Genomic DNA, 27,515 nt, shown 5'->3' on the forward strand with positions numbered 1-27,515 from the left:
AGTCCCTGTTCTCTGCTCCCTGGCTTAGGCGTCGACAGTGCGCACCTATAAAGCATCCAGACCTCTTTCCCCCATGCAGGGTGTCTAGCACGATGCAGCAGTTCGAATGTGATGCAAATTTGAAACAGCCAACTCACAGGGGAGGGGGCAAAAAAGCACAACTTTAACTTTCCATATTAAGAGACATGGAAAGGTTGATGTTTTAGGCCCTCAATGTGGTCATGTAAAACATAAGTGCTGATTTCACCAAGAACCGTTCTTATTGATCATTCAATTGTAATTCCTGGTGAATTACACGTCCTAGAGAAAAAAATGAACCAAGGACAGAACCTAGATGAAAATAATGTAGCTTTACAATGAAGTAAAATTTTTAAAAATGCACGTGAGCAGAGGATATTTTGGATCCTGATTAATAACTACTCACAGCCCTCTGAACTGTTTTTACCCAAGAGCTGCAAGTATTTTGATACACACCTATTTTCTCTGAAAAGCCGTGAAAGTACTATCTTTGTGTCATCTTGAACTGAATGATGTGCATAATTTCCCACTGACCAAAGGAGAAAAAATATCCTCATTTTATACCAAGAGGACGCATAAGGAACTTAAGATCAAGTCATGGTGAACTAATTTTCAGATCAAAAAAAATATTAAAACATATATTTTGTCCTCGTATGGCACAGGCTCCTGTGTGGATCTGATGGCTTGCCAGTCTTTCTCCCTGGACTGCATGCATCTTGAGGTAGGGAGGGTGTCGGCCAACTCTGAACCCTCACTCCCATCCCTGCCCGCTGTGCAAACAGGAAACAAACATTTGTCATTTGCCAAACAAAGGAAAAGGCCATCACTTTCCTCAGCTGAGTATTATCTCCTAAGCTTTACAATATCGTACAGCCACACAAGAATTTAAAAAATACATTCTAGTTTGCATCTGATAAAAGGGATAATGTTTTCTAGCTATTTCAAAGTCTTTCATTTATCGTTATTTATAAAGATGTAACTTATGTTCAAAGGGCAAAAAAAAAAAAGTTTCAAAAGGTAAGAACACAGTTGTACGCAGTGCAGACTGAGGACAGTGAATGTCACGTCACTATAGGCAAGGGGAAGAAGTGCCACTTCCTGCTTTTGAGACAGCCCTGAAGTTCCCAGAGAACATAACAAAACAGAGAAGCAGGAAGGGTTACGACCTCCATTTGGAATACAGGTGTATGAATGGGGCTTGGCAATGAAACTTCATGCCACTGTCGTCTGCAAAAGACTTCTGGATGCCAAAGGTTGGCACGGTGTGGGGAGAACTAAACAGACATCTGATGATGCTAGAAGATGAACAGCTGCACCATCCAAAAAAAGACGCTGACGTTCTCATCGCTATGAACACAGCCAAGATAGAGCCTGATAAGACATGAATATTTCCCAAGAGGATCTGGGAGAACAGGATTTTTTTTTTTTAATTTTTATTTTATATTGGGGTATAGTTGATTTACGATGTTGTGTTAGTTTCAGGTGTAGAAAAGGACTTATTTGCTAGAATAATTTTGGCCTCTCATACCTGCGGTGGACCAGGGTGCTTGGACAGCTGGCTTAGCTGGCTCTTGTTGATGGAAAAGCCGACTCAGCTTGTCTTGCATTTCCTGTTTGCCCTTTTCCTCACTCTCCTTCTTTTTGACACTCTCTTCCCTTTTGAGTTTTTCCTCCTCGTGGGGTTTTCTTGGCCGCTGATGCTCATCTTCTTGTTGCACGTGCTCCAGCCACTGCTGGTCCCTTTCCTGAGCTCGTCTGTCAACAAAATGCCTGATTACAGCAGGGAAGCAACTCCCAAGTTAACACTGCTGTGTGGCCTCTTTGCACAAAGAGCTCCATCTAGTCAATGGGATGCTAAACACCAAGGGATATTGTTCTTCAGATGGAGGGATCGGAATCAATGAAACAGAGGCTCTCAGGGCTCCCTTTCTGAGTGAGATGAAATCACATGATGTAGAAAAACACAGAAAGAAAATTCCTGATGTAGCTAGCTTATAAAGTGATTAGAAAAAATCACAAAAATACTTCTCGGTTTTAAAACTGGCATATAATTGCAAAGAAAAATAAAAGCCATACAACATAGGAACATAACTTCCATGAAGAGAAAGTATACCCAGCACTGCAAATGAAATATTGCTTAAAGAAGTCCATGAACAATTAGATCACTGAGGGGACACACTGTATGTACACGCATACAAGTAGCTCCCCAGAACTGAAGCGGGAACCAACAGGTTATTTTGAACCCTTCAGGTAGTAACCAACCCTTACTAAGCAACAGTTTCTATGTATCTTACTGAATTCGACTGCTTTGTTTTTTAAACTAGCTGACACAAAGTGCAATTAAATATAGGCCTTGAAAAATATGATGGCCTCAACCTGAAATCCATAGGAAAAGATCAGGGATGATTTTTCCCTCATTCCATAATATTTTAGAAAATCAGAAAACACTTTAAATGATCACACATTAAATGAAACTAATGTGGGACTTCCCTGGTGGCACAGTGGGTAAGACTCTGAGCTCCCAATGCAGGGGGCCTGGGTTTGACCCCTGGTCAGGGAACTAGATCCCACAGGCATGCCGCAACTAAGATTTTGCTTGCCACAGCTAAGGAGCCCGCCTGCCGCAACTAAGGAGCCCATGCACTGCAACTATGACATGGTACAACAAAATAAAGAAAGAAAGAAACTAATGTACAATAATAAATGATACCATGTTAATAATAACTAGTCCTCCACGTTTGTTAACTACTTTAACCCTCACATTAGGTAGGTAGGTCCTATCATTATCATCCAAATTTTACAGATGAAAATGAGGCAGAGGGAGTGAATGACTTGTCCAAGGTCACACAGCCACACCAGCTTGGGGACCACTTCAGGCAGCCTGGTTCTAAAGTCTACAGCATAAATCGCTAGCCTGTGACATGGCTAACGCACAAAGGTCATCTCCTGGAACTAGGAAACTGCTAAGGGAACATGATGTAAACAAATAAAACTTTTATTCTCCATTAAAAAAATATTATATTTATTTCTACTCTGTATAAACGTGAAGCTTTACTGCAGTAGAATTCTTTTCAATTTAAATCAAGCATTTCACTTACAATTTTCAAAACATCTTTTAAGAAAGCATAACAGACATTTTTTGGAGGGGTAGGAATGTTAATTGTTATTCATAACAACAAATAAAATTTGCTTAACATATTCCACCAATAAAGGCCACCATTTATAAAAGCATATAACCACGTAATTTCTGAAGTTAAATTTTGGGTGCTATTTATCATACAATTGTAAGCAGAAAATTTAAACTTTTATATCATGACACTGTATGTGTATTTCTACTCTGTAGGAAAGTGAAACTTTGGTGCAGTATATTGTGAATAATAAACTTCGAAGATAAGAAAATGATGGAGTTAATCAACATATCCAAGGAATTAATCCCTGGGACATAATCCTAGACCTACCTCCTTCCACCGAGAGAACCATAAAATAGTCCTCTAAATTGGTTTGAAACCCTACCTACCCACTGGCATGATAAAAAAGACCAAAACACCAAATGCAAAATACAATATGTACCCATAATAAAAAGTGCTGCAGAAGTGCACCCTGGGGACTTCCCTGGTGGTCCAGTGGTAAAGAATCCATCTTCCAATGCAGGGGATTCGGGTTTGATCCCTGGTTGGGGAACTAAGATACCACATGCCGTGGGGCAACTAAGCCCATGTGCCACAACTACTGAGCCCGCTTGCCTCAACTAGAGAGCCCATATGCTGCAAACTAAAGAGCCCATGCGCTCTGGACCCCGCATGCCACAACTAGAGAAAAGCCCGTGCACCGCAACGAAGATCCCACATGCCACAACTAAGACCTGATGCAGCCAAAAATGAAATTAAAATAAATAAATAAATAAATGTTAAAAAAAAAAAAAAAAGTGCACCCTGGCAGTTAAACTGAACTCAGGCCAGTAAAAGACAGTGACTTGCCTAAAGTATGAGTTTCTTCATCTTTTTAGTCTAATTTCAATAACCAATTTTTATAATTTACACAATATCATTGGGATATTTGGTCACTTTTGTTTCTTGGGAGTCTAAAATCAATTTGTAGTTTAAAAAGCAAATATCTGATAACAAAATCAGACACACCAAAAGGGAAACAATAAATTTCTACAATTTACTACGAAAGGTTACAAATAAAAGTCTACAGACATAAATATTCAAACAAAAATGTGTCTGTGTCCTAAGCAGCAGCAGCAACAGCAAATTTTCTCCTTTTGTACTCGAGTTTCATTTGCAGTTGAAAAAAAAGAAGAAAGAAGATGGCGTGGTATACTTTCTGTCTCACTGGAGAAACCCTGTGTGGCCACTGAGCTCAGGGACTTTGATTTGAAACCCAGGACTCTGATGGCCACTGTTATTAAAAGGCTGTGAACTGGAAACGTATTTTGGTCATTGGCATGCAAACAAGCATACCAAGTGTCCCAATTTCTTGTATAATTACATTTATCTACATAGTCGTAGCCTGAGAGAGCTCTGGGCACCAACCAAAAACTTTGGGGGGTACTTATACATGCAAAGATTTATATATACATGTGCCCACACACACATTAAAGACTGAAGGCTCTTTCTGGTGCAGTAAGAAGTTGGAGAAGCCCGGCAAAGAATAGTAAATACTCAAAGTTCCTTCCAGAAGGGTCCACAATCCACTGAAAAGACTCACCTTTGGGCTTCTCCTTTTTGTTTTTCTAATTCTATGATCTTTCGCTCTTGTTCTTTCTGTTTCAGTCGTTCAGCCTCTATGGACTTCTGTTTCTGTAGCTGCTGCTTATTATGTATTTCTCTTAGTTCCTATAAATGATCAAGAAACAGTTCATGTAATGACATGCGCTGATAGACATTTCCACTGTTTATCAGCATGCAACATTTCACAGTGGGGAAGCCCAGACATGTAGGAGATAATGCTTCAGGTTTGAAAAACGTTAACTTGGAAAACTAAAATTACTCTACATTTTGACATGACTGATCTCCAGAAGCTGTCTGAGATCATATTTTAGTGAGCCATAACACACTGCACCATGGTCCATGAGGTGCTTTAGAAGGAGCTTGCTAGGGACGAGCATTAGAAAAACTATACTGCTCAGGGCTCAGCAACAATAATGGAACTCAACCAATTTTGAGACACGGTGATGATCATGAATGGAATCTTAAGATTCTTTTGATAATAATCAACACCAACCTCCACTGACTTTGAAGATGTACACACTTCTTCATACACTTGCTCCACTAAACCATTACAACTTCACCTCCTTCTTATGATATGCTGCTTTGAAACAAAACGACATCCTTCTCCTCCACAGCTTTGAGTCTCCCCCCAGGGTATATTTTTCTTCAAATCATACCTCTTCCGAAGCATCTTTTCTTATTAAAACCATGTGTGAAGCTGACAGCTGCCCCAAACTAAGCCAGCAGTCAGATGGAAAGTAAAAAGCTATAATTTGATTATCACTTTGGATCCGATTTCCTCATTTGATACTAACACAGGAATAACAGTAATTTCCTTAGCATGCTACTGAAAATAAAGTGTATTTTATGATATTTAAAGTACTCAAGTCAGAAGTTTAAATATCCAAAAATATGAAGAACAAAGAAATGCCTGTTGGTGGGGGAAAACCCTCTGATTCCATAGGAATCAAATGGTCACTAACAGATTCAGTCACCAAATCTCTTCTTACTTGTGTTAACAATAAATCAGACAAGTCAAAGTGTCCAGTAGAACCAAGACTAAAGTTCCAGTTGACTTCTTGGTCTGGCTAACTAGGGGAGCAGCCAAGGGGTCTATATGGTGAGATTTAAGAACTAAGGCCTGGGCTTCCCTGATGGCGCAGTGGTTGAGAGTCCGTCTGCCGACGCAGGGGACACGGGTTCGTGCCCCGTTCCGGGAAGATCCCATATGCCGTGGAGCGGCTGGGCCCGTGAGCCATGACCGCTGAGCCTGCGTGTCCGGAGCCTGCGCTCCACAACGGGAGAGGCCACAACAGTGAGAGGCCTGCGTACCACAAAAAAAAAAAAAAAAAAAAAAGAACTAAGGCCTGCCCTGTCTTCTCTTGATTTGCTCACTGGTAAGTCCAGATGGGTAGGTTTCTTCCTGCCTTATTTCTACCTTTAGATTTCATTCACAGATCAGACATCAAAGGTAGAGAGATTGTCTGAAGAAGATCAGTGTTAAAATGCACTTATTCCTAGAGAAATGCCCTAAAGTGAGGCTAACCTTTTCCTACTAGCTAGACCGTTCTTAAGATAAAGTTAGAATGTATGTAACAAGCATTCTGTATACCATAAGTGACATTGAGAGGTCCTAAAAGGGATCAATGCGATATGAGAAAAAGTTTAACTGGAGATCAGGAGGTTAGGGGGAGCAGGTACTGGGCAAGGAGGAAGGACTGGAGAGAAGGAGGTACTTGAAGAGGGGGAAGGAAGGAAAGAAGGAAGGGGCTTCAGTAGAGAACCCAGCAGATGAGCCTGGGAATAACCAGACAGGATGCAGCAGGAAGACACAATTTTGTAAGGCACAAACTGAAGGACTATTCCCTGTGGCTGCAGCCATGGGCATGTGACTTCCAAATTATGACGCGTACTTGAGACAGGAGTTTAGCTATAGAGGGGCCATGGAAGGCCAAGAATGGAAACTGGAACATCATGATGACGCCTTGGTCTGTTTACAGTTCTAAGAGACAAAAATCAACATCACAAAAAAAGAATTCCATTTTTCATCATCTTTCTCACTGCTATACCATGGGATGTAAAACTTTAATGTGCTAAAAGTTCAGCAGCATTGCTTTTCATAGTAATTTGGAATCAAGCACAAATAGTAATCTCTAAAAACATGAATAAAAAATCTGGTTAATATCTGGGATTTGATATTTCAGAGACAAATGGAAAATAAGGGTCAATTTCTGTTAGAGTTATTCGCACTCTTGGTTCAAGTTAATATCTACGTGAAAAGGAAAACTGCAATGGAATGCTATTAATCGAAACTCTATATGTCCTAAGAGAGGAAGTCAAAAGTCTGCCTCTGCATAGACAGGGATGGCCCACTCTGTCACTGACCCAATGGCTGAGACCCTTTAAAAAGAAGGGTAAGAAGTGATGAAAATTTACTTTTTTTCCTATTTTCAAATTTCATCTTCAACTGCACAAAGTTCTCAAATAGGTTCAGAAAAATAATTTATGGCAACAGACTATAATTGAAAGGTACTGAACTGGGAACAAAGATACCAGGATTTTAATCTCAGGTCCCTGATATGCACCACAAGCTAAATCAGAGTAGACAATCTTTAGTTTTTAGTTTTAAGATCTGTTAAATTGTTAGACATTGTTCATCACCATAAAAATTTATTCTCTATTTATCTGTGTCTCTTTTATTTAGGATTTTATTCTTATTACATAAACTAAAAAGGTATAACCAGTAAGCAAAATAATTCTAAGCTGAAATTAAACACAAAAGAGTAAGAAATGACAGAGGAGGGGACTTGCCTGGTGGCGCAGTGGTTAAGAATCCACCTGTCAATGCAGGAGACACGGGTTCAAGCCCTGGTCCAGGAAGATCCCATATGCCGTGGAGCAACTAAGCCTGTGCGCCACAACTACTGAGCCCGCACACCTAGAGCCTGTGCTCCGCAACAAGAGAAGCCACTGCAATGAGAAGCCTGCACACCACAACAAAGAGTAGCCCCCGCTCGCCACAACTAGAGAAAGCCCGTGTGCAGCAACGAAGACCCAGCGCAGCCATAAATAAATATTTTTTTTAAAAAAAGAAATGACAGAGGAGGAATCTGATTGTATATTAAAACAGAAAAATTCTTACTTCATCCAGGAAAAATGTATTTTAGGCATAGTGATATTCAAGACACTTAACAACACATACTTACTGCACAAGAGCTGGCCAGTTAGAATGGACGCTGGCCATGATGTACCAATGCATCAGGTAGACCGGGGCACAAATGAAGATTTTTCATTTTAACAAAGAATTATACTGCATATTTCCTTTCTATATTGGGCTCTAGTAATTGGATATTAATTTATAGATCAATAATTACCAGATACAAAGTCAAGACAGATGGAAATAAAGCTAGCAACATATTATGAGGGACTATAAAATGAAAAGCAATAAGAAATAAACTTAAAGCATCTATAGGAAAAAAATCACGCTAATGAGAGTTTGAAAACAATTTTTAAATGTTTCAAATACATGAAGGAAGATATTTTTAAAAATTTAAAGCACACTTATTTTTTAGTATAAGAGAATTGGAGGATAAGCTGAACCTGTCTTCGAAACTGTCTAAATAAGCTGCAGTTTCAAGTACCTCCAAGGAAATGGAGCTTGCAGGAGCCATAAAATAACAGATGTCAAATGAGGTAACAGAAGGCTCTGACATCTTCTGATCCAGATTTGAAGACTGCAAAGTTTTTCTGTCATTTCCTTCATCCAAGTCAAATACTGCTGAGATACACAATCAAGTGTAAGAAAATCAAGATGCTATGAATAGTAAGGCATTCTGGGTTTTCCTCTCTTTCCTTGGACTTGGGAGTTTAAGATGGCATGAACTAAAATAAGCAGGAAATGTATGATTCCTCAGTTGATTACTTTTTTTTTTTTTAAAGCTGAACTTCTGAGATGGCAATCTATAGAATGAAGGAATATAAACTAAAAACTAGCTAACAACTTGCTTTTCTGTGCATGACAAGGAGCAACGGGTCCTTTCACATGGGAGCTGAGGGCTGCCCTGTTCCTTCATTCCTTTTCAATACCGTTTAAGAAATTCAAGTATAAGTATAGTTATTTACAAGTTGCCTTTTAATTCTTTCAGGGAAAACATTTTCCAGGTGACAAATAAATCTGGTGTTTTATTAATTTTTTTATTTACTTAGGAAATAAGAGAACTATTGGGAGAAGTAGCTAAGAAAAACTTCCCCACACAAATCGTATCAACTCTCCCGGTGATCAGCCTGATGTAAGTGACCCTGCAAATTCTGTTAAATCTTGTCACGGTTATTTCTCTATTATAACTAAGATAAGCAGAACAAATAAGAAATTACTGCCATTCAAAACTAAGTATCTCACTTGTAGCTCTTCCTCAAATTAACTTACTTTTTTCTAAAGTAAGTAACTCTACAATCACATATTTATTTATTGGCTGTATATTTATCTAGCAATATGGTATTGAGTGTACAACTTTGTTGACCTTTCTTCTGAGTTCTACTCAAGGGTATATGTTTTACACTAGATATACTGAACAATAGCTTAATATTAACTCCTAATAAAGTATGGTGACTTTCTTAATAAATAAGAAATAAGCATGCATTCAATAAGTTTTAGCTACAAATAAATATATAGGAAAAATAAAACTCCTATAAAATGCATAGTATATATAAATTAAAATAAGATTTTGTCCACCAATAATATCTACAGAATTCTAAGATAAAGCAGAGTTTCTTATCCAGGATCTATGAAAAAACTTTGGCTCTGTGAACACTATGAAATTACATGCAAACTGGAGTATACTGGCATTTTTCTTGCTGAGAAGGCACATAGCTTTTATTTGACTCTCAAAGGGGTGTTGGATCAAACACAGATTATAAACCACAATAAGAAAATTATTGGCAAATAAAGACTCTGTCTTATATTAGTTAAGATTAATGAAAATCAGCTTGTTTTTAAATTTCTTCCTTCAACCAAGGGGGAAAAGTCACTTATTTCCCCTAAAGAATTAAGATATTTGCACCATAAAACATCTGTGGCATACAGCCAAAGTATTTCAAAAGCAATATGCTTCACAAATTGAATACTCAAGAAGATCCCATTTTTTGCCCTGAGAAATATGGCTCACTTTCAAGTTTACTAAAGACAGTTGTTCTATTGCTATGCAAGTGGCACAGAATCACTTAATTAAAAAACTGTGAGTGTTTCTCCTTCATTTGGTCTTAGAAACACTCAAAAATAAATGTATTATGTGAAGTGATGTTACATAAAGTATAAAGAAGTACCCACTGGGGTTCAAGATGACAGAGTAGAAGGACGTGCGCGCACTCCCTCTTGCCAGAGCACGGGAATCGCAACTAACTGCTGAACAATCATCAACAGGAAGACACTGAAACTCACCAAAAAAGATACCTCACATCCAAAGACAACGGAGAAGCTGCAATGAGATGGTAGGAGGGGAGCAATCACAATAAAATCAAATCCAATGACTGCTGAGTGGGTGACTCACAAACTGGAGAACACTTATACCACAAAAGTCCACCCACTGGAGTGAAGGTTCTGAGCCCCACGTCAGGCTTCCCAACCTGGGGGTCTGGCAATGGGAGGAGGAATTCCTAGAGAATCAGACTTTGAAGGCTAGCGGGATTTGATTGCAGGACTTCAACAGGACTAGGGGAAAAAGAGACTCCACTCTTGGAGGGCACACACAAAGTAGTGTGCACATCAGGACCAAGGAGGAAGGAGCAGTGACCCCATAGGAGACTGAACCAGACCTACCTCCTAGTGTTAGAGGGTCTCCTGCAGAGGCTGGGGGTGGCTGTGGCTCACCCCGGGGACAAGGACACTGGCAGCAGAAGTTCTGGGAAGTACTCCTTGGCATGAGCCCTCCCGGAGTCCGACATTAGCCCCACCAAAGAGCCTGTAGGCTCCAGCGATGGGTCGCCTCAGGCCAAACAACCAACAGGAAGGGAACTCAGCCCCACCCATCAGCAGAAAAGCAGATTAAAGTTTTACTGAGCCCTGCCTACCAGAACAACACCCAGCTCTACCCACCACCAGTCCCTTGCACAAGCCTCTTATATAGCCTCATCCACCAGAGGGCAGAAAGCAGAAGCAAGAAGAACTACAGTCCTGAAGCCTGTGGAATGAAAGCCACATTCACAGAAAGACAGACAAAATGAAAAGGCAGAGGACTATGTACCAGTTGAAGGAACAAGATAAAACCACAGAAAAACAACTAAATGAAGTGGAGATAGGCAATCTTCCAGAAAAAGAATTCAGAATAATGACAGTGAAAATGATCCATGACCTCAGAAAAAGAATGGAGGCGACGACTGAGAAGATGCAAGAAATCTTTAACAAAGACCTAGAAGAATTAAAGAACAAACAAACAGAGATGAACAATACAAAAACTGAAATGAAAAATACACTAGAAGGAATCAATAGCAGATAACTGAGGCAGAAGAACGGATAAGTGACCTGGAAGACAGAATGGTGGAATACACTGCCGCGGAACAGAATAAAGAAAAAAGAATGAAAAGAAATGAAGACAGCCTAGGAGACCTCTGCGACAACATTAAACGCACCAACATTCACATTACAGTGGTCCCAGAAGGAGAAGAGAGAGAGAAAGGATCCCAGAAAATATATGAAGAAATTATAGTTGAAAACTTCCCTACCTTGGAAAAGGAAATAGCCACTCAAGCCCAGGAAGCGCAGACAGTCCCAGGCAGGATAAACCAAAGGAGAAACACGCTGAGACACATAGTAATCAAATTGACAAAACTTAAAGATAAAGAAAAATTATTAAATGCAACAAGGGAAAAACTGCAAAAAACATACAAGGGAACTCCCATAAGGTTAACAGCTGATTTCTCAGCACAAACTCTACAAGCCAGAAGGGAGTGGCACAATATATTTAAAGTGATGAAAGGGAAGAACCTACAACAAAGATTACTCTACCTGGCAAGGATCTCATTCAGATTCAAAGGAGAAATCAAAAGCTTCACAGATAAGCAAAAGCTAAGAGAATTCAGCCCACCAAACCAGCTCTACAACAAACGCTAAAGGAACTTCTCTAGTGGGAAACACAAGAGAAGAAAAGGACCTACAAAAACAAACCCAACACAATTAAGAAAATGGTACTAGGAACATACATATCGATAATTACCTTAAATGTTAATGGTTTAATGCTCCAACCAAAAGACACAGGCTCGCTGAATGGATACAAAAATAAAACCCACATATATGCTGTCTATAAGAGACCCACTTCAGACCTAGGGACACATACGACTGAGAGGGAAGGGATGTAAAAAGATATTCCATGCAAATGGAAATCAAAAGAAAGCAGGAGTAGCAATACTCATATCAGATAAAACAGACTTTAAAATAAAGAATGTTATAAGAGACAAGGAAGGACACTACATAATGATCAAGGGATCAATCCAAGAAGAAGATATAACAATTATAAATATATATGCACCCAACCTAGGGGCACCACAATACATAAGGCAACTGCTAACAGCTATAAAAGAGGAAATTGAAAGTAACACAATAATAGTGGGGGACTTCAAAACCCCACTTTCACCAGTAGACAGATCATCCAAACAGAAAATTAATAAGGAAACACAAGCTTTAAATGACACAATAGACCAGATAGATTTCATTGATATTTATAGGACATTCCATCCAAAAACAGCAGATTACACTTTCTTCTCAAGTGCACACAGAACTTTCTCCAGGATAGATAACATCTTGGGTCACAAATCAAGCCTCAGTAAATTTAAGAAAACTGAAATCATATCAAGCATCTTTTCTGACCACAACGCTATGAGATTAGAAATGAATTACAGGGAAAAAAATGTAAAAAACACAAACACATGGAGGCTTAACAATACGTTACTGGGAGATGTGAGAAGATGGCGGAAGAGTAAGACGTGGAGATCACCTTCCTCCCCACAGATACATCAGAAATACATCTACACGTGGAACTGCTCCTACAGAACACCTACTGAACGGTGGCAGAAGACCTCAGACCTCCCAAAAGGCAATAAACTCCCCACGTACCTGGGTAAGGCAAAAGAAAAAAGAAAAAACGGAGACAAAAGAATAGGGACGGGACTGGCACCAGTGGGAGGGAGCCGTGAAGGAGGAAAGGTTTCCACACACTAGAAGCCCCTTTGCGGGTGGAGACTGCGGGTGGCGGAGGGGGGAAGCTTCGGAGCCATGGAGGAGAGCGCAGCAAAGGGGTGCGGAGGGCAAAGCGGAGAGATTCCCGCACAGAGGATTGGGGCCTACCAGCACTCACCAGCCCAAGAGGCTTGTCTGCTCACCCACCGGGATGGGTGGGGGCTGGGAGCTGAGGCTTGGGCTTCGGAGGTCGGATCAGAGGGAGAGGACGGGTTGGAAGCATGAACACAGCCTGAAGGGGGCTAGTGGGCCACGGCTAGCCGGGAGGGAGTCCAGAAAAAAGTCTGGACCTGCCAAAGAGGCAAGAGACGTTTTCATCCCTCTTTGTTTCCTGGTGTGCGAGGAGAGGGGATTTAAGAGCGCTGCTTAAAGGAGCACCAGAGACGCGCGAGCCGCAGCTATCAGCACGGACCCCAGAGACGGGCCTGGGACGCTAAGGTCGCTGCTGCCGCCACCAAGAAGCCTGTGTGCAAGCACAGGTCACTATCCACACCTCTCCTCCCGGGAGCCTGTGCAATCCGCCACTGCCAGGGTCCTGTGATCCAGGGACAACTTCCCCAGGAGAACGAAAGTGCGCCTCAAGCTGGTGCAACGTCACGCTGGCCTCTGCTGCCGCAGGCTAGGCCCGCATCCGTATCCTCCCTCCCGCCGCGGCCTGAGTGAGCCAGAGCTCCCGAATCAGCGGCTACTTTAACCCCGTCCTGTCTGAGCGAAGAACAGACGCCCTCTGGCGACCTAAACACAGAGGCGGGGCCAAATCCAAAGCTGAACCCCAGGAGCTGTGCGAACAAAGAAGAGAAAGGGGAATCTCTCCCAGCAGCCTCAGGAGCAGTGGATTAAATCTCCACAATTAACTTGATGTACCCTGCATCTGTAGAATACCTGAAGAGACAACGAATCATCCCAAATTGAGGAGGTGGACTTTGGGAGCAAGATATATAATTTTTTCCACTTTTCCTCTTTTTGTGAGTGTGTATGTGTATGCTTCTGTGTGAGATTTTGTCTGTATAACTTTGCTTTCACCATTTGTCCTAGGGTTCTGTCCGTACGTTTTTTTTTCTTTTCTTTTTTTTTACTTAAAATTTTTTTTCTTAATAATTATTTTTTATTTTTCATTTTAATAACTTTATTTTATCTTACATTATTTTATTTTATCCCCTCACTTCCTTCCTTCCTTCTTTCCTTCCTTCCTCTCTCTCTCTCTCTCTATCTCTCTTTCTTTCTGCCTTTTATTCTGAGCCGTGTGCATGAAAGGCTCTTGGTGCTCCAACCAGGAGTCAGTGCGGTGCCTCTGATGTGGGAGAGCCAACTTCAGTACACTGGTCCACAAGAGACCTCCCAGCTCCACGTAATATCAAACGGCAAAAATCTCCCAGAGATCTCCATCTCAACACCAACACCCAGCTTCACTCAATGACCAGGAAGCTACAGTGCTGGACACTCTATGCCAAACAACTAGCAAGACAGGAACACAGCCCCATCCATTAGCAGAGAGGCTGCTTAAAATCATAATAGGGCCACAGACACTCCAAAACACACCACCAGACATGGACCTGCCCACCAGAAAGACAAGATCCAGCCTCATCCACCAGAACACAGGCACTAGTCCCCTCCACCAGAAAGCCTACACAACTCACTGAACCAACCTTAGCCACTGGGGACAGACACCAAAGACAACGGGAACTACAAACCTGAAGCCTGCGAAAAGGAGACTCCAAACACAGTAAGATTAGCAAAATGAGAAGACAGAAAAACACACAGCAGATGAAGGAGCAAGATAAAAACCCACCAGACCTAACAAATGAAGAGGAAATAGGCAGTCTACCTGAAAAAGAATTCAGAATAATGATAGTAAAGATGATCCAAAATCTTGGAAATAGAATAGAGAAAATGCAAGAAACATTTACCAAGGACCTAGAAGAACTAAAGAGGAAACAAGCAATGATGAACAACACAATAAATGAAATTAAAAATACTCTGGAAGGGGGCTTCCCTGGTGGCACGGTGGTTGAGAGTCCGCCTGCGGATGCAGGGGACACGGGTTTGTGCCCCGGTCCGGAAAGATCCCACATGCCGTGGAGCGGCTGGGCCCGTAAGCCATGGCCGCTGAGCCTGCACGTCCAGAGCCTGTGCTCTGCAATGGGAGAGGCCACAAGAGTGAGAGGCCCGCGTACCACAAAAAAACAAACAAACAAACAAAAAAACAAAACTCTAGAAGGGATCAATAGCAGAATAACTGAGGCAGAACGGTAAGTGACTTGGAAGATAAAATAGTGGAAATAACTACTGCAGAGCAGAATAAAGAAAAATGAATGAAAAGAACTGAGGACACTATCAGAGACCTCTGGGACAACATTAAAGGCACCAATATTCGAATTATAGGGGTCCCAGAAGAAGAATAGAAAAAGAAAGGGACTGAGAAAATATTTGAAGAGATTATAGTTGAAAACTCCCCTAATATGGGAAAGGAAATAGTTAATCAAGTCCAGAAAGCACAGAGAGTCCCATACAGAATAAATCCAAGGAGAAACACGCCAAGACACATATTAATCAAACTATCAAAAATTAAATACAAAGAAAACGCATTAAAAGCAGCAAAGGAAAACCAACAAATAACATAACAAGGGAATCCCCATAAGGTTAACAGCTGATCTTTCAGCAGAAACTCTGCAAGCCAGAGGGAGCGGCAGGACATATTTAAAGTGATCAAGGAGAAAAACCTACAACCAAGATTACTCTACCCTGCAAGGATCTCACTCAGATTTGATGGAGAAATTAAAACCCTTACAGACAAGCAAAAGCTGAGTGAGTTCAGCACCAACAAACCAGCTTTACAACAAATGCTAAAGAAACTTATCGAGGCAAGAAACACAAGACAAGGAAAAGACCTACAATAACAAACCCAAAACAATTAAGAAAATGGTAATAGGAACGTTCATATCGATAATTACCTTAAATGTAAATGGATTAAATGCTCCCACCAAAAGACACAGATTGGCTGAATGGAAACAAAAACAAGATCTGTATATATGCTCTGTACAAGAAACCCACTTCAGACCTAGGAACACATACAGTCTGAAAGTGAGGGGATGGAAAAAGATATTCCATGCAAATGGAAACCAGAAGAAAGCTGGAGTAGCAATTCCCATATCAGACAAAATAGACTTTAAAATAAAGACTATAACAAGAGACAAAGAAGGACACTACATAATGATCAAGGGATCAATCCAAGAAGAAGATATAACAATTGTAAATATGTATGCACCCAACATAGGAGCACCTCAATACGTAAGCCAAATACTAACAACCATAAAAGGGAAAATCGGCAGTAACACAATCATAGTAGGGGACTTTAATACCCCACTTTCACCAATGGACAGATCATCCAAAATGAAAATAAATAAGGAAACACAAGCTTTAAATGATACATTAAACCAGATGGACTTAATTGATATTTATAGGACATTCCATCCCAAAACAACAGAATACACGTATTTCTCAAGGGCTCATGGAACATTCTCCAGGATAGACCACATCTTGGGTCACAAATCAAGCCTTGGTAAATTTAAGAAAATTGAAATCGTATCAAGTATGTTTTTTGACCACAACACTATGAGACTAGATATCAATTACAGGAAAAGATCTGTAAAAAATACAAACACATGGAGGCTAAACAATACACTACTTAATAACAAAGAGATCACTGAAGAAATCAAAGAGGAAATCAAAAATACCTAGAAACAAATGACAATGGAGACAAAATGACCCAAAACCTATGGGATGCAGCAAAAGCAGTTCTAAGAGGGAAGTTTATAGCAAAACAAGCCTACATTAAGAAACAGGAAACATCTCAAATAAACAACCTAACCTTGCACCTAAAGAAATTAGAGAGGAAGAACAGAAAAACCCCTAAGTTAGCAGAAGGAAAGAAACCATAAAGATCAGATCAGAAATAAGTGAAAAAGATATGAAGAAAATGATAGCAAAGATCAATAAAACTAAAAGCTGGTTGTTTGAGAAAATAAACAAAATTGATAAACCATTAGCCAGACTCATGAAGAAAAAAAGGCAGAAGACTCAAATCAACAGAATTAGAAATGAAAACGGAGAAGTAACACCTGACACTGCAGAAATACAAAGGATCATGAAAGATTACTGCAAGCAACTCTATGCCAATAAAATGGACAACCTGGAAGAAATGGACAAATTCTTAGAAATGCACAACCTGCAAGACTGAATCAGGAAGAAATAGAAAATATGAACAGAGCAATAACAAGGTCTGAAATTGAAACTGTGATTAAAAATCTTCCAAGAAACAAAAGCTCAGGATCAGATGGCTTCACAAGCGAATTCTATCAAACATTTAGAGACGAGCTAACACCTATCCTTCTCAAACTCTTCCAAAATATAGCAGAGGGAGGAATACTCCCAAACTCATTCTACGAGGCCACCATCACCCTGATACCAAAACCAGACAAAGATGTCACAAAAAAAGAAAACTACGGGCCAATAACACTGATGAACATAGATGCAAAAATCCTCAACAAAATACTAGCAAACAGAATCCAACAGCACGTTAAAGGATCATATACCATGATCAAATGGAGTTTATTCCAGGAATGCAAGGATTCTTCAATATATGCAAATCAATCAACGTGATACACCACATTAACAAATTGAAGGAGAGAAACCATAGGATCATCACAATAGATGCAGAGAAAGCTTTCGACAAAATTCAACACCCATTTATGATAAAAACCCTGCAGAAAGTAGGTATAGAGGGAACTTTCCTCAACATAATAAAGGCCATATATGACAAACCCACAGGCAACATCATTCTCAATGGTGAAAAACTGAAACCATTTCCACTATGATCAGGAAGAAGAAAAGGTTGCCCAGTCTCACGACTATTATTCAACATAGTTTTGCAAGTTTTAGCCACAGCAATCAGAGAAGAAAAAGAAAGAAAATGAATCCACGTTGGAAAAGAAGAAGTAAAGCTGTCACTGTTTGCAGATGACATGATACTATACACAGAGAATCCTAAAGATGCTACCAGAAAACTACTAGAGCTAATCAATGAATTTGGTAAAGTAGCAGAATACAAAATTAATGCACAGAAATCTCTGGCATTCCTACACACTAATGATGAAAAATCTGAAAGTGAAATTAAGAAAACAGTCCCATTTACCACTGCAACAAAAAGAATAAAGTACCTAGGAATAAACCTACCTAAGGAGACAAAAGACCTGTATGCAGAAAAATTATAAGACACTGATGAAAGAAATTAAAGATGATACAAATAGATGGACAGATATACCATGTTCTTGGATTGGAAGAATCAACATTGTGAAAATGACTCTACTACCCGAAGCAATCTACAGATTCAATGCAATCCCTATCAAACTACCACTGGCATTTTTCACAGAACTAGAACAAAAAATTTCACTATTTGTGTGGAAACACAAAAGATCCCGAATAGCCAAAGCAGTCTTGAGAACAAAAAATGGAGCTGGAGTCATCAGGCTCCCTGACTTCAGATTATACTACAAAGCTACAGTAATCAAGACAGTATGGTACTGGCACAAAATAAGAAATATAGATCAATGGAACAGGACAGAAAGCCCAGAGATAAACCCACGCACATATGGTCACCTTATCTTTGATAAAGGAGGCAAAAATATACAGTAGAGAAAAAACAGCCTCTTCAATAAGTGGTGCTGGGAAAACAGGACAGCTACATGTAAAAGTATGAAATTGGAATACTCCCTGACACCATACACAAAAATAAACTCAAAATGGATTAAAGACCTAAATGTAAGGCCAGCCAGTATCAAACTCTTACAGGAAAACATACGCAGAACACTCTATGACATAAATCACAGCAAGATCCTTTTTGACCCACCTCCTAGAGAAATGGAAATAAAACCAAAAATAAACAAATGGGACCTAATGAAATTTAAAAGCTTTTGCACAGCAAAGGAAACCATAAACAAGACCAAAAGACAACCCTCAGAATGGGAGAAAATATTTGCAAATGAAGCAACTGACAAAGGATTAACCTCCAAAATTTACAAGCAGCTCATGCAGCTCAATAACAAAAAAACAAACAACCCAATCCAAAAATGGGCAGAAGACCTAAACAGACATTTCTCCACAGAAGATATACAGATTGCCAACAAACACATGAAAGAATGCTCAACATCATTAATCATTAGAGACATGCAAATCAAAACTACAATGAGATATCATCTCACACCAGTCAGAATGGCCATCATCAAAAAATGTACAAACAATAAATGCTGGAGAGGGTGTGCAGAAAAGGGAACACTCTTGCACTGTTGGTGGGAATGTAAATGGATACAGCCACTATGGAGAACAGTATGAAGGTTCCTTAAAATACTACAGATAGAACTACCATATGATCCAGCAATCCCACTACTGGGCATATACCCTGAGAAAACCATAATTCAAAAAGAGTCATGTACCACAATGTTCATTGCAGCTCTATTTACAATAGCCAGGAAATGGAAGCAACCTAAGTGTCCATCAACAGATGAATGGATAAAGAAATTGTGGCACATATATACAATGGAATATTTCTCAGCCATAAAAAGAAAAAAATTGAGTTATTTGTAGTGAGGTGGATGGACCTAGAGTGTGTCATACAGAGTGAAGTAAGTCAGAAAGAGACAACTAAATACCGTAGGCTAACACATATATATGGAATCTAAGGAAAAAAACAGATCATGAAGAACCTAGGGTTAAGATGGGAATAAAGATGCAGACCTACTAGAGAATGGACTTGAGGATATGGGGAGGGGGAAGGGTAAGCTGTGACAAAGTGAGAGAATGGCATGGACATATATACACTACCAAATGTAAAATATATAGCTAGTGGGAAGCAGCCACATAGCAGAGGGAGATCAGCTCGGTGGTTTGTGACCACCTAGAGGGGTGGGATAGGGAGGGTGGGAGGGAGGGAGATGCAAGAGGGAAGAGATATGGGAACATATGTATATGTATAACTGATTCACTTTGTTATAAAGCAGAAACTAACACACCATTGTAAAGTAATTATACTCCAATAAAGATGTTAAAAAAAAAACAATACGTTACTAGATAACCACGAGATCACTGAAGAAATCAAAGAGGAAATCAAAAAATACCTAGAGACAAATGACAATGAAACCATGATGATCCAAAACCTATGGGATGCAGCAAAAAGAGTTATAAGAGGGAAGTTTATAGCAATACAATCCTACCTCAAGAAACAAGAAAAACCTCAAATAAACAATCTAACCTTACACCTAAAGGAAATAGAGAAAGAAGAACAAACAAAACCAAAGTTAGCAGAAGGAAAGAAATCATAAAGATCAGAGCAGAAACAAATGAAATAGAAAGAAAGAAACAATAGCAAAAATCAATAAAACTAAAAGATGTTCTTTGAGAAGATAAAATTGATAAACCTTTAGCCAGACTCACCAACGAAAGGAGGGAGAGGACTCAAATCAACAAAATTAGAAATTAAAAAGGAGAAGTTACAATGGATACCACAGAAATACAAAGCATCATAAGAGACTACTACAAGCAACTCTATGCCAATAAAATGGACAACCTGGAAGAAATGGACAAATTCTTAGAAAGGTATAACCTTCCAAGACTGAACCAGGAAGAAATAGACAATATGAACAGACCAATCACAAGTAATGAAACTGTCATTAAAAATCTTCCAACAAACAGAAGTCCAGGACCAGATGGCTTCACAGTGAATTCTATCAAACATTTAGAGAACAGCTAACACCCATCCTTCTCAAACTCCTCCAAAAAATTGCAGAGGATGGAACACTCCCAAACTCTACCGGGCCACCATCACCCTGATACCAAAACCAGACAAAGATACTAGAAGAAATGAAAATTACAGACCAATATCACTGATGAATATAAATGCAAAAATCCTCAACAATATACTAGCAGTCAGAATCCAACAACACATTAAAAGGAACATACACTATGATCAAGTGGGATTTATCCCAGGGATGCAAGGATTCTTCAACATACACAGATCAATCAATGTGATACACCATATTAACAAATTGAAGAATAAAAACCATATGATCGGGCTTCCCGGGTGGCGCAGTGGTTGAGAGTCTGCCTGCCGATGCAGGGGACATGGGTTTGTGCCCCGGTCTGGGAAGATCCCACATGCTGTGGAGCGGCTGGGCCCGTGAGCCATGGCCACTGAGCCTGCGAGTCCGGAGCCTGTGCTCCGCAACGGGAGAGGCCACAACAGTGAGAGGCCCACTTACCGCAAAAATAAAACCAAAAAAACAAACAAAAAAACAAAACCATATGATCATCTCAATAGATGCAGAAAAGCTTCTGAGAAAATTCAACACCCATTTATTATAAAAACTCTCCAGAAAGTGGGCATAGAGGGAACCTACCTCAACGTCATAAAGGCCACATAAGAGAAACCCACAGCAAACATCATTCTCAATGGTGAAAAACTGAAAGCATTTCTTCTAAGATCAGGAACAAGACAAGGATGTCCACTTTTGCCACTATCATTCAACATAGTTTTGGAAGTCCTAGCCCCGGCAATCAGAGAAGAAAAAGAAATAAAAGGAATACAAATTGGAAAAGAAGAAGTAAAACTGTCACTGTTTGCAGATGACATGATATTATACATAGAGAATCCTAAAGATGCAACCAGAAAACTACTAGAGCTAATCAATGAATCTGGTAAAGTTGTAGGATACAAAATTAATGCACAGAAATTCCTTACATTCCTATACATTAACAATGAAAGATCAGAAAGAGAAATTAAGGAAACAATCCCATTCACAATTGCAACAAAAAGAATAAAATACCTAGGAATAAACCTACCTAAGGAGGTAAAAGACCTGTACTCAGAAAACTGTAAGACACTGATGAAAGAAATCAAAGATGACACAAACAGATGGAGAGATATACCATATTCTTGCATGGGAAGAATCAACACTGTGAGAATGACTACCTCAAAGCAATCTGCAGATTCAATGTGCAATCCCTATCAAGTTACCAGTAGCATTTTTTACAGAACTAGAACAAAAAAATCTTAAAATCTGTATGGAGATACAAGAGACCCCGAATAGCCAAAGCAATCTTGAGGGGAAAAAAACAGAGCTGGAGGAATCAGATTCTCCGACTTCAGACTATACTACAAAGCTACAGTAATCAAGACAATATGGTACTGGCACAAAATCAGAAATATAGATCAATGGAACAGGATAGAAAGCCCAGAGATAAACCCATGCACCTATGGTCAACTAATCTATGACAAAGGAGGCAAGGATATACAATGGAGAAAAGACAGCCTCTTCAGTAAGTGGTGCTGAGAAAACTGGACAGCTACTTATAAAAGAATGAAATCAGAACACTCCCTAACACCATACACAAAAATAAACTCAAAATGGATTAAAGACCTAAGTATATGGCTGGACACTATAAAACTCTTAGAGGAAAAGATAGGAAGAACACTCTTTGACATAAATCACAGCAAGATCTTTTAGACCCACCTCCTACAGTAATGGAAATTAAAACAAAAATAAAGAAATAGGACCTAATGAAACTTAAATGCTTTTGCACAGTAAAGGAAACTATAAACAAAACGAAAAGACAACCCTCAGCATGGGAGAAAATATTTGCAAACAAATCAATGGACTAAGGATTAATCTACAAAATATATAAAGAGTTCATGCAGCTCAATATTAAAAAAACAAACACCCCAATCAAAAAATGGGCAGAAGACCTAAATAGACATTTCTCCAAAGAAGACATACAGATAGCCAAGAGGCACATGAAAAGCTGCTCAACATCACTAATTATTAGAGCAATGCAAATCAAAACTACAATGAGGTATCACCTCACACCAGTTAGAATGGGCATCATCAGAAAATCTACAAACAAATGCTGGAGAGGGTGTGGAGAAAAGGGAACCCTCTTGCACTTTGCACAATAGGTGGGAATGTAAATTGATACAGCCACTATGGAGAACAGTATGGAGGTTCCTTAAAAACTAAAGATAGAATTACCATATGACCCAGCAATTCCGCTACTGGGCATATACCCCAACAAAACCATAATTCAAAAAGACACATGCACCCCAATGTTCATTGCAGCACTATTTACAATAGCCAGGTCATGGAAGCAACCTAAATGCCCATCAACAGACGAATGGATAAAGAAGATGTGGTACATATATACAATGGAATATTAGCCATAAAAAGGAACGAAATTGGGTCATTTGTAGAGACGTGGATGGACCTAGAGACTGTCACACAGAGTGAAGTAAGTCAGAAACAGAAAAACAAATATCGTATATTAACATATATATGTGGAATCTAGAAAAATAGTATAGATGAACTGGTGTGCAAGGCAGAAACAGAGACACAGATGTACAGAACAAACATATGGACACCAAGGGGGGAAAGTGAAGGGGGTGGTGGTGGGATGAATTGGGAGAGTGGGATTGACATATATACACTAATATGTATAAAATAGATAACTAATAAGCACCTGCTGTATAAAGAAATAATAAAAGTCAAAAAAAAGAAGTATCCACCTGAACAATATGTACGGCTTTCCTTTTCATAAACACGACATTGCATAAAGGTTTGTGAAGAGAGAAAAAAAATGAGCGAGCAATGGGCGGGGGGCGGGGGGGGGGGGGCTAAAAAAGACTAGCAGTTAATGAGAATATATTTATTGCTAATTTGGTCATCTAACTTTTCTGAAGGATTACACTGCTTCTGGTTTTTGCCTCAGGCTATCTCTTGGAAAAGAAACAAAACCAAACATACCTTGATTAATTACTAGAAATTCATGAACTCAACACTATAAATCAAAATAAAACTGTGGAGGACACATCTCCTATTTACAACAGTCTTGGTACTGTTAATATTAAATGGAACTCTTAGGAAATTAATTTAGTTACCAGCAACAGAAATTGCAGGTGTTTGTTTTGTCTAGACCTAATACCTACAGAAAGTTAGAAGCAGAAGTGCTTTTATTTATTTTTTTCCCCCACACTCCACCCAGGACACTCAGCTTGAATCTTTCCTGGCTTCCACAAAAAACTTCAATAAATGGCAGAAATCTCAAAGCCTCCAGACCCTCTTGTCCCTGGGAGTCAGCCTGATAAAGGAAGAGTGCAATTGGCAGGTCCTTCTCTAAGCCTCTGTTTACTCATCTGCAAGACTTGGGAGGTAGTACCTGTCCTACCTACAGGAAAGGGAAGGCACTATGAAGAGCAAACAAGTGAATCCATATGGAAGGAAATGCCTTGTAAACTGTCCCGTTTCTATACAAATGTTAGGGGGAGAGGGGAAGTTACAGATTTTACAGATAGGCGTGCTTTTGTATAAATAAACATCACTTTACTTCTCACCCAGGGATATTGTGTAGCACACAATATCAGAATTTTTAAAAGGACTTTTGAGTCTTTAAATATAGTAACTTATCCCAATTAAGTGGTTGTGAAACAAATGGAAAGTTATTAAAGAAAGCCAATCAACAAACCCAACGAAGAGAGGGGAACTCCTATCTGTGTGGAAAAATCTGAAAAAAGACCATTTCAAAAGAGAAATTTTACCCATATCAAGGTAAACTGATATTCCATTACTGCAAAATTAGAAAATATATTCATTCTTGATGCAAGAAAAATCAGAGGAGTATAAAAAAATATTGATTGGTTATTTAAATTCCAAAAAGGGGTATACTAACATTTAAAAACATCCTTAAATATTACTTCTAAATCTGTAGTCAGTAATTCAACCAGATAGTAAGTCCAACTCCCCACGGCACAAGGCGGCAGTGAACGTATCATAAGTGCTATAGAAGAGCCAAAGAGGGATGAATTGGGTAGCGTGTAGGTGCATGTGTCTGTGAAGGGTGAGGCGATAGGCGAACAAAAAATGGGAGAAGAACTAGAAAACCCTGTGGTTTCTGCAAAAGAAATAGCTAACTAAGAATCTTTTCTGATATCTCCCAAGAGCCTTTGCTAGACACCCATATATCCCAGAAAGAGAAAACGGACTCCATTTTGTCCTGAAAAATCTGTTTACCCCAAAATGTCTCAACTTTATTTATAAAGCAATATCCCATTGTTTTAAATACATGTCATTCTAAAGGATAAAATTGTCAAGGGGGTTGAGTTGGCTAAAGAAGAGAATCAAAAAAAAAAGAAAACATCTTTTTCAAAGACTGAGTTCTGCTTTTGTCCCTTTCCCAAATCACCTTTTGTTCAGTATTTTTGAAAACCCTCAAAAGAAAAACCCACACTATTACTAAAAACTCAACCAACCAACAAGCCTACTGGTATGGAACAGAATCTGATGTACAATGTCTGTTAACTATTTTGAGTCTTGGGAGTGTTCTAATTATTTTTCTACATTGAAGGAATCTGTGTAAAGTTTCCACAATCACAGGTACATTGAATGAGAGTTAGAGCATTTTATTATTTCTGTGCAAAAGAGGTCTTTTCGAAAGGATCATAGAGGTAAAAATAAAATTTAATCTTGAACAAACCATGAAACAGCCAAACATTAATCTACTAACATAAGAAAGCAACACTGTAATTTGAATTCACACTGATTTCTCTTGCTGTCTCTGCATCTCCTCTTTCTGGATCTTTTTCTTTCCTTCCTTGTTTCCCTTCGCATGCATTTTTTTCCTGACTTCTCATTCTGTTCTGCAGTTCCTTCTCCAGATCTTTTCTTTTCTCCCCTGGTTGCTAAACATTTTGCCTTTCACTGCCTTCAAAATGAATGAGGCTGCCATGAAAGCAAGTGTCAGAAACCAAGAGCATAAAAGCCTTAGTTAAGCCAAGAACCTCATTTACTGTAACTGGCATTCTCATTTCAACAACAATTCTGTTCCTAGGAGCAATTTTTAGGACAGGTATCATTACAAGCAGAGTTTATATTTCTAACAGCCTCTTGTGTTCAATTTGCAAAGCCCGGATTTCCCAAATATATTAAGGAATATAATTCTTAATTCTGAATTAGTCCTAAATACATTTTTCTAAGAAATAAAATACTATCCCCTTTCGGAATAGTATACTGACTATACTATCTGATGATGAAAATTTGCATATCAACCTAAATAATGACTAAGTGTTGTCTTTCAAATTTTTGCAGCCACATAGCAAATTCAATGATCTAAAATATGCTTGTTATAAAGACTACAGTATACAGTACCTTATCCAGCTTGTAGTTCAGAGCTTTCATCTCACACACACACACACACACACACACACACACAATTTGTCAAGAGGAAAGATTCACTCATACTCCAATGATGTATAATAACTAATCATTATTAACTTTTATAAAAAAGGATTAGCGCTTCATGGTAAATGCTGTCTTAGACACTGAGGACTCATCTGCACAGGGAAAACTGAAGCACAGAGCTGGAGATGGTTCACCATTCTTAGTTTGAGAAGATGTGCATTGCCTAAGTAGGGCATGGAGACCTTTAGAAAGAAGTCTAAGTGGATGACACTGCCCAGGAGAACTGCCAGGCACTACAACACTGCCTCCTGCATTGCCACTGACTGGAAGAAAGAAATGCTCCAATGTAAACGCCATTCACGTTAGGACTTGGCCAGCACACAGTGACTAGATGGGAACCAACAAGGACTCAACTTACCAACATGAAACACAATATCTAGCCTCTTTGCCTGGATTCTCTTTATTTGGCTGACAATGGAGCCCTGAAAACTATAAGCTGTACTTTATGTCGCTGCTCTGTTATCACAGTGGTCTTTAAAGTATGGAACATTAAGCTATCAGGGCCAAGGAAAACTGTTACAGTAACTACTAACATTGCCAAAGGCAAGCAGTCAAACGCTGCTGTCTAAAAAGTCCCTACTGGTAATGGTATTTGACACTTGTTAGAGCCACAATTTTACACCTATAGCTAAGCACTGTATATAAGAAAAATAACTATCAGAATGATTCTATGTGCCTAAAAGGTAGACAGATTCTCCAAAAAATGTCGAAGCTTTAATTTTCCTGTAAAACAAGGTAAAAAGAGAAAAGTCATAGATAAGTGATAATTTTATTTTTTTAATAAATTTATTTATTTTTATTTTTGGCTGCGTTGGGTCTTCGTTGCTGCATGCGGGCTTTCTCTAGTTGCGGCGAGCGGGGGCTTCTCTTTGATGCGGTGCGCAGGCTTCTCTTGTTGCGGAGCATGGGCTCTAGGTGCGCAGGCTTCAGTAGTTGTGGCACACAGACTCAATAGCTGTGGCTCGTGGGCTCTAGAGTACAGGTTCAGTAGTTGTGGCACATGGGCTTAGTTGCTCTGTGGTATGTGGGATCTTCCCGGACCAGGGCTCAAACCCATGTCCCCTGCATTGGCAGGCGGACTCTTAACCACTGTACCACCAGGGAAGTCCCAATAATCAATAATTTTAAATTGATGTTTCTAGGCCATGAACATGAGAAGACTTTTTATTCCTTAGCATGAGAAATATTTGCTGCATATATAACACATTTTAAAAGCAGAAAATT

General features: G+C 39.4%; 1 protein-coding gene across 3 annotated transcripts in view; it reads right to left on the reverse strand.

The window, feature by feature from the left end:
* The window catches only part of ITSN1 (intersectin 1), a 230,084-nt gene that overhangs the window by 83,208 nt on the left and 119,361 nt on the right, over positions 1–27,515 (reverse strand). For all 3 annotated transcript variants that reach the window (XM_060010352.1, XM_060010350.1, XM_060010351.1), the window contains exons 17-18: positions 4,729–4,856; positions 1,547–1,773 (exon numbers count right to left, since the gene is read on the reverse strand). In XM_060010352.1, the coding sequence (XP_059866335.1) occupies positions 1,547–1,773; positions 4,729–4,856 (355 nt within the window). The remainder of the gene's footprint in view (positions 1–1,546; positions 1,774–4,728; positions 4,857–27,515) is intronic.

Source organism: Delphinus delphis, chromosome 4, assembly GCF_949987515.2.
Source record: "Delphinus delphis chromosome 4, mDelDel1.2, whole genome shotgun sequence".
Taxonomy (NCBI): Eukaryota; Metazoa; Chordata; class Mammalia; order Artiodactyla; family Delphinidae; genus Delphinus; species Delphinus delphis.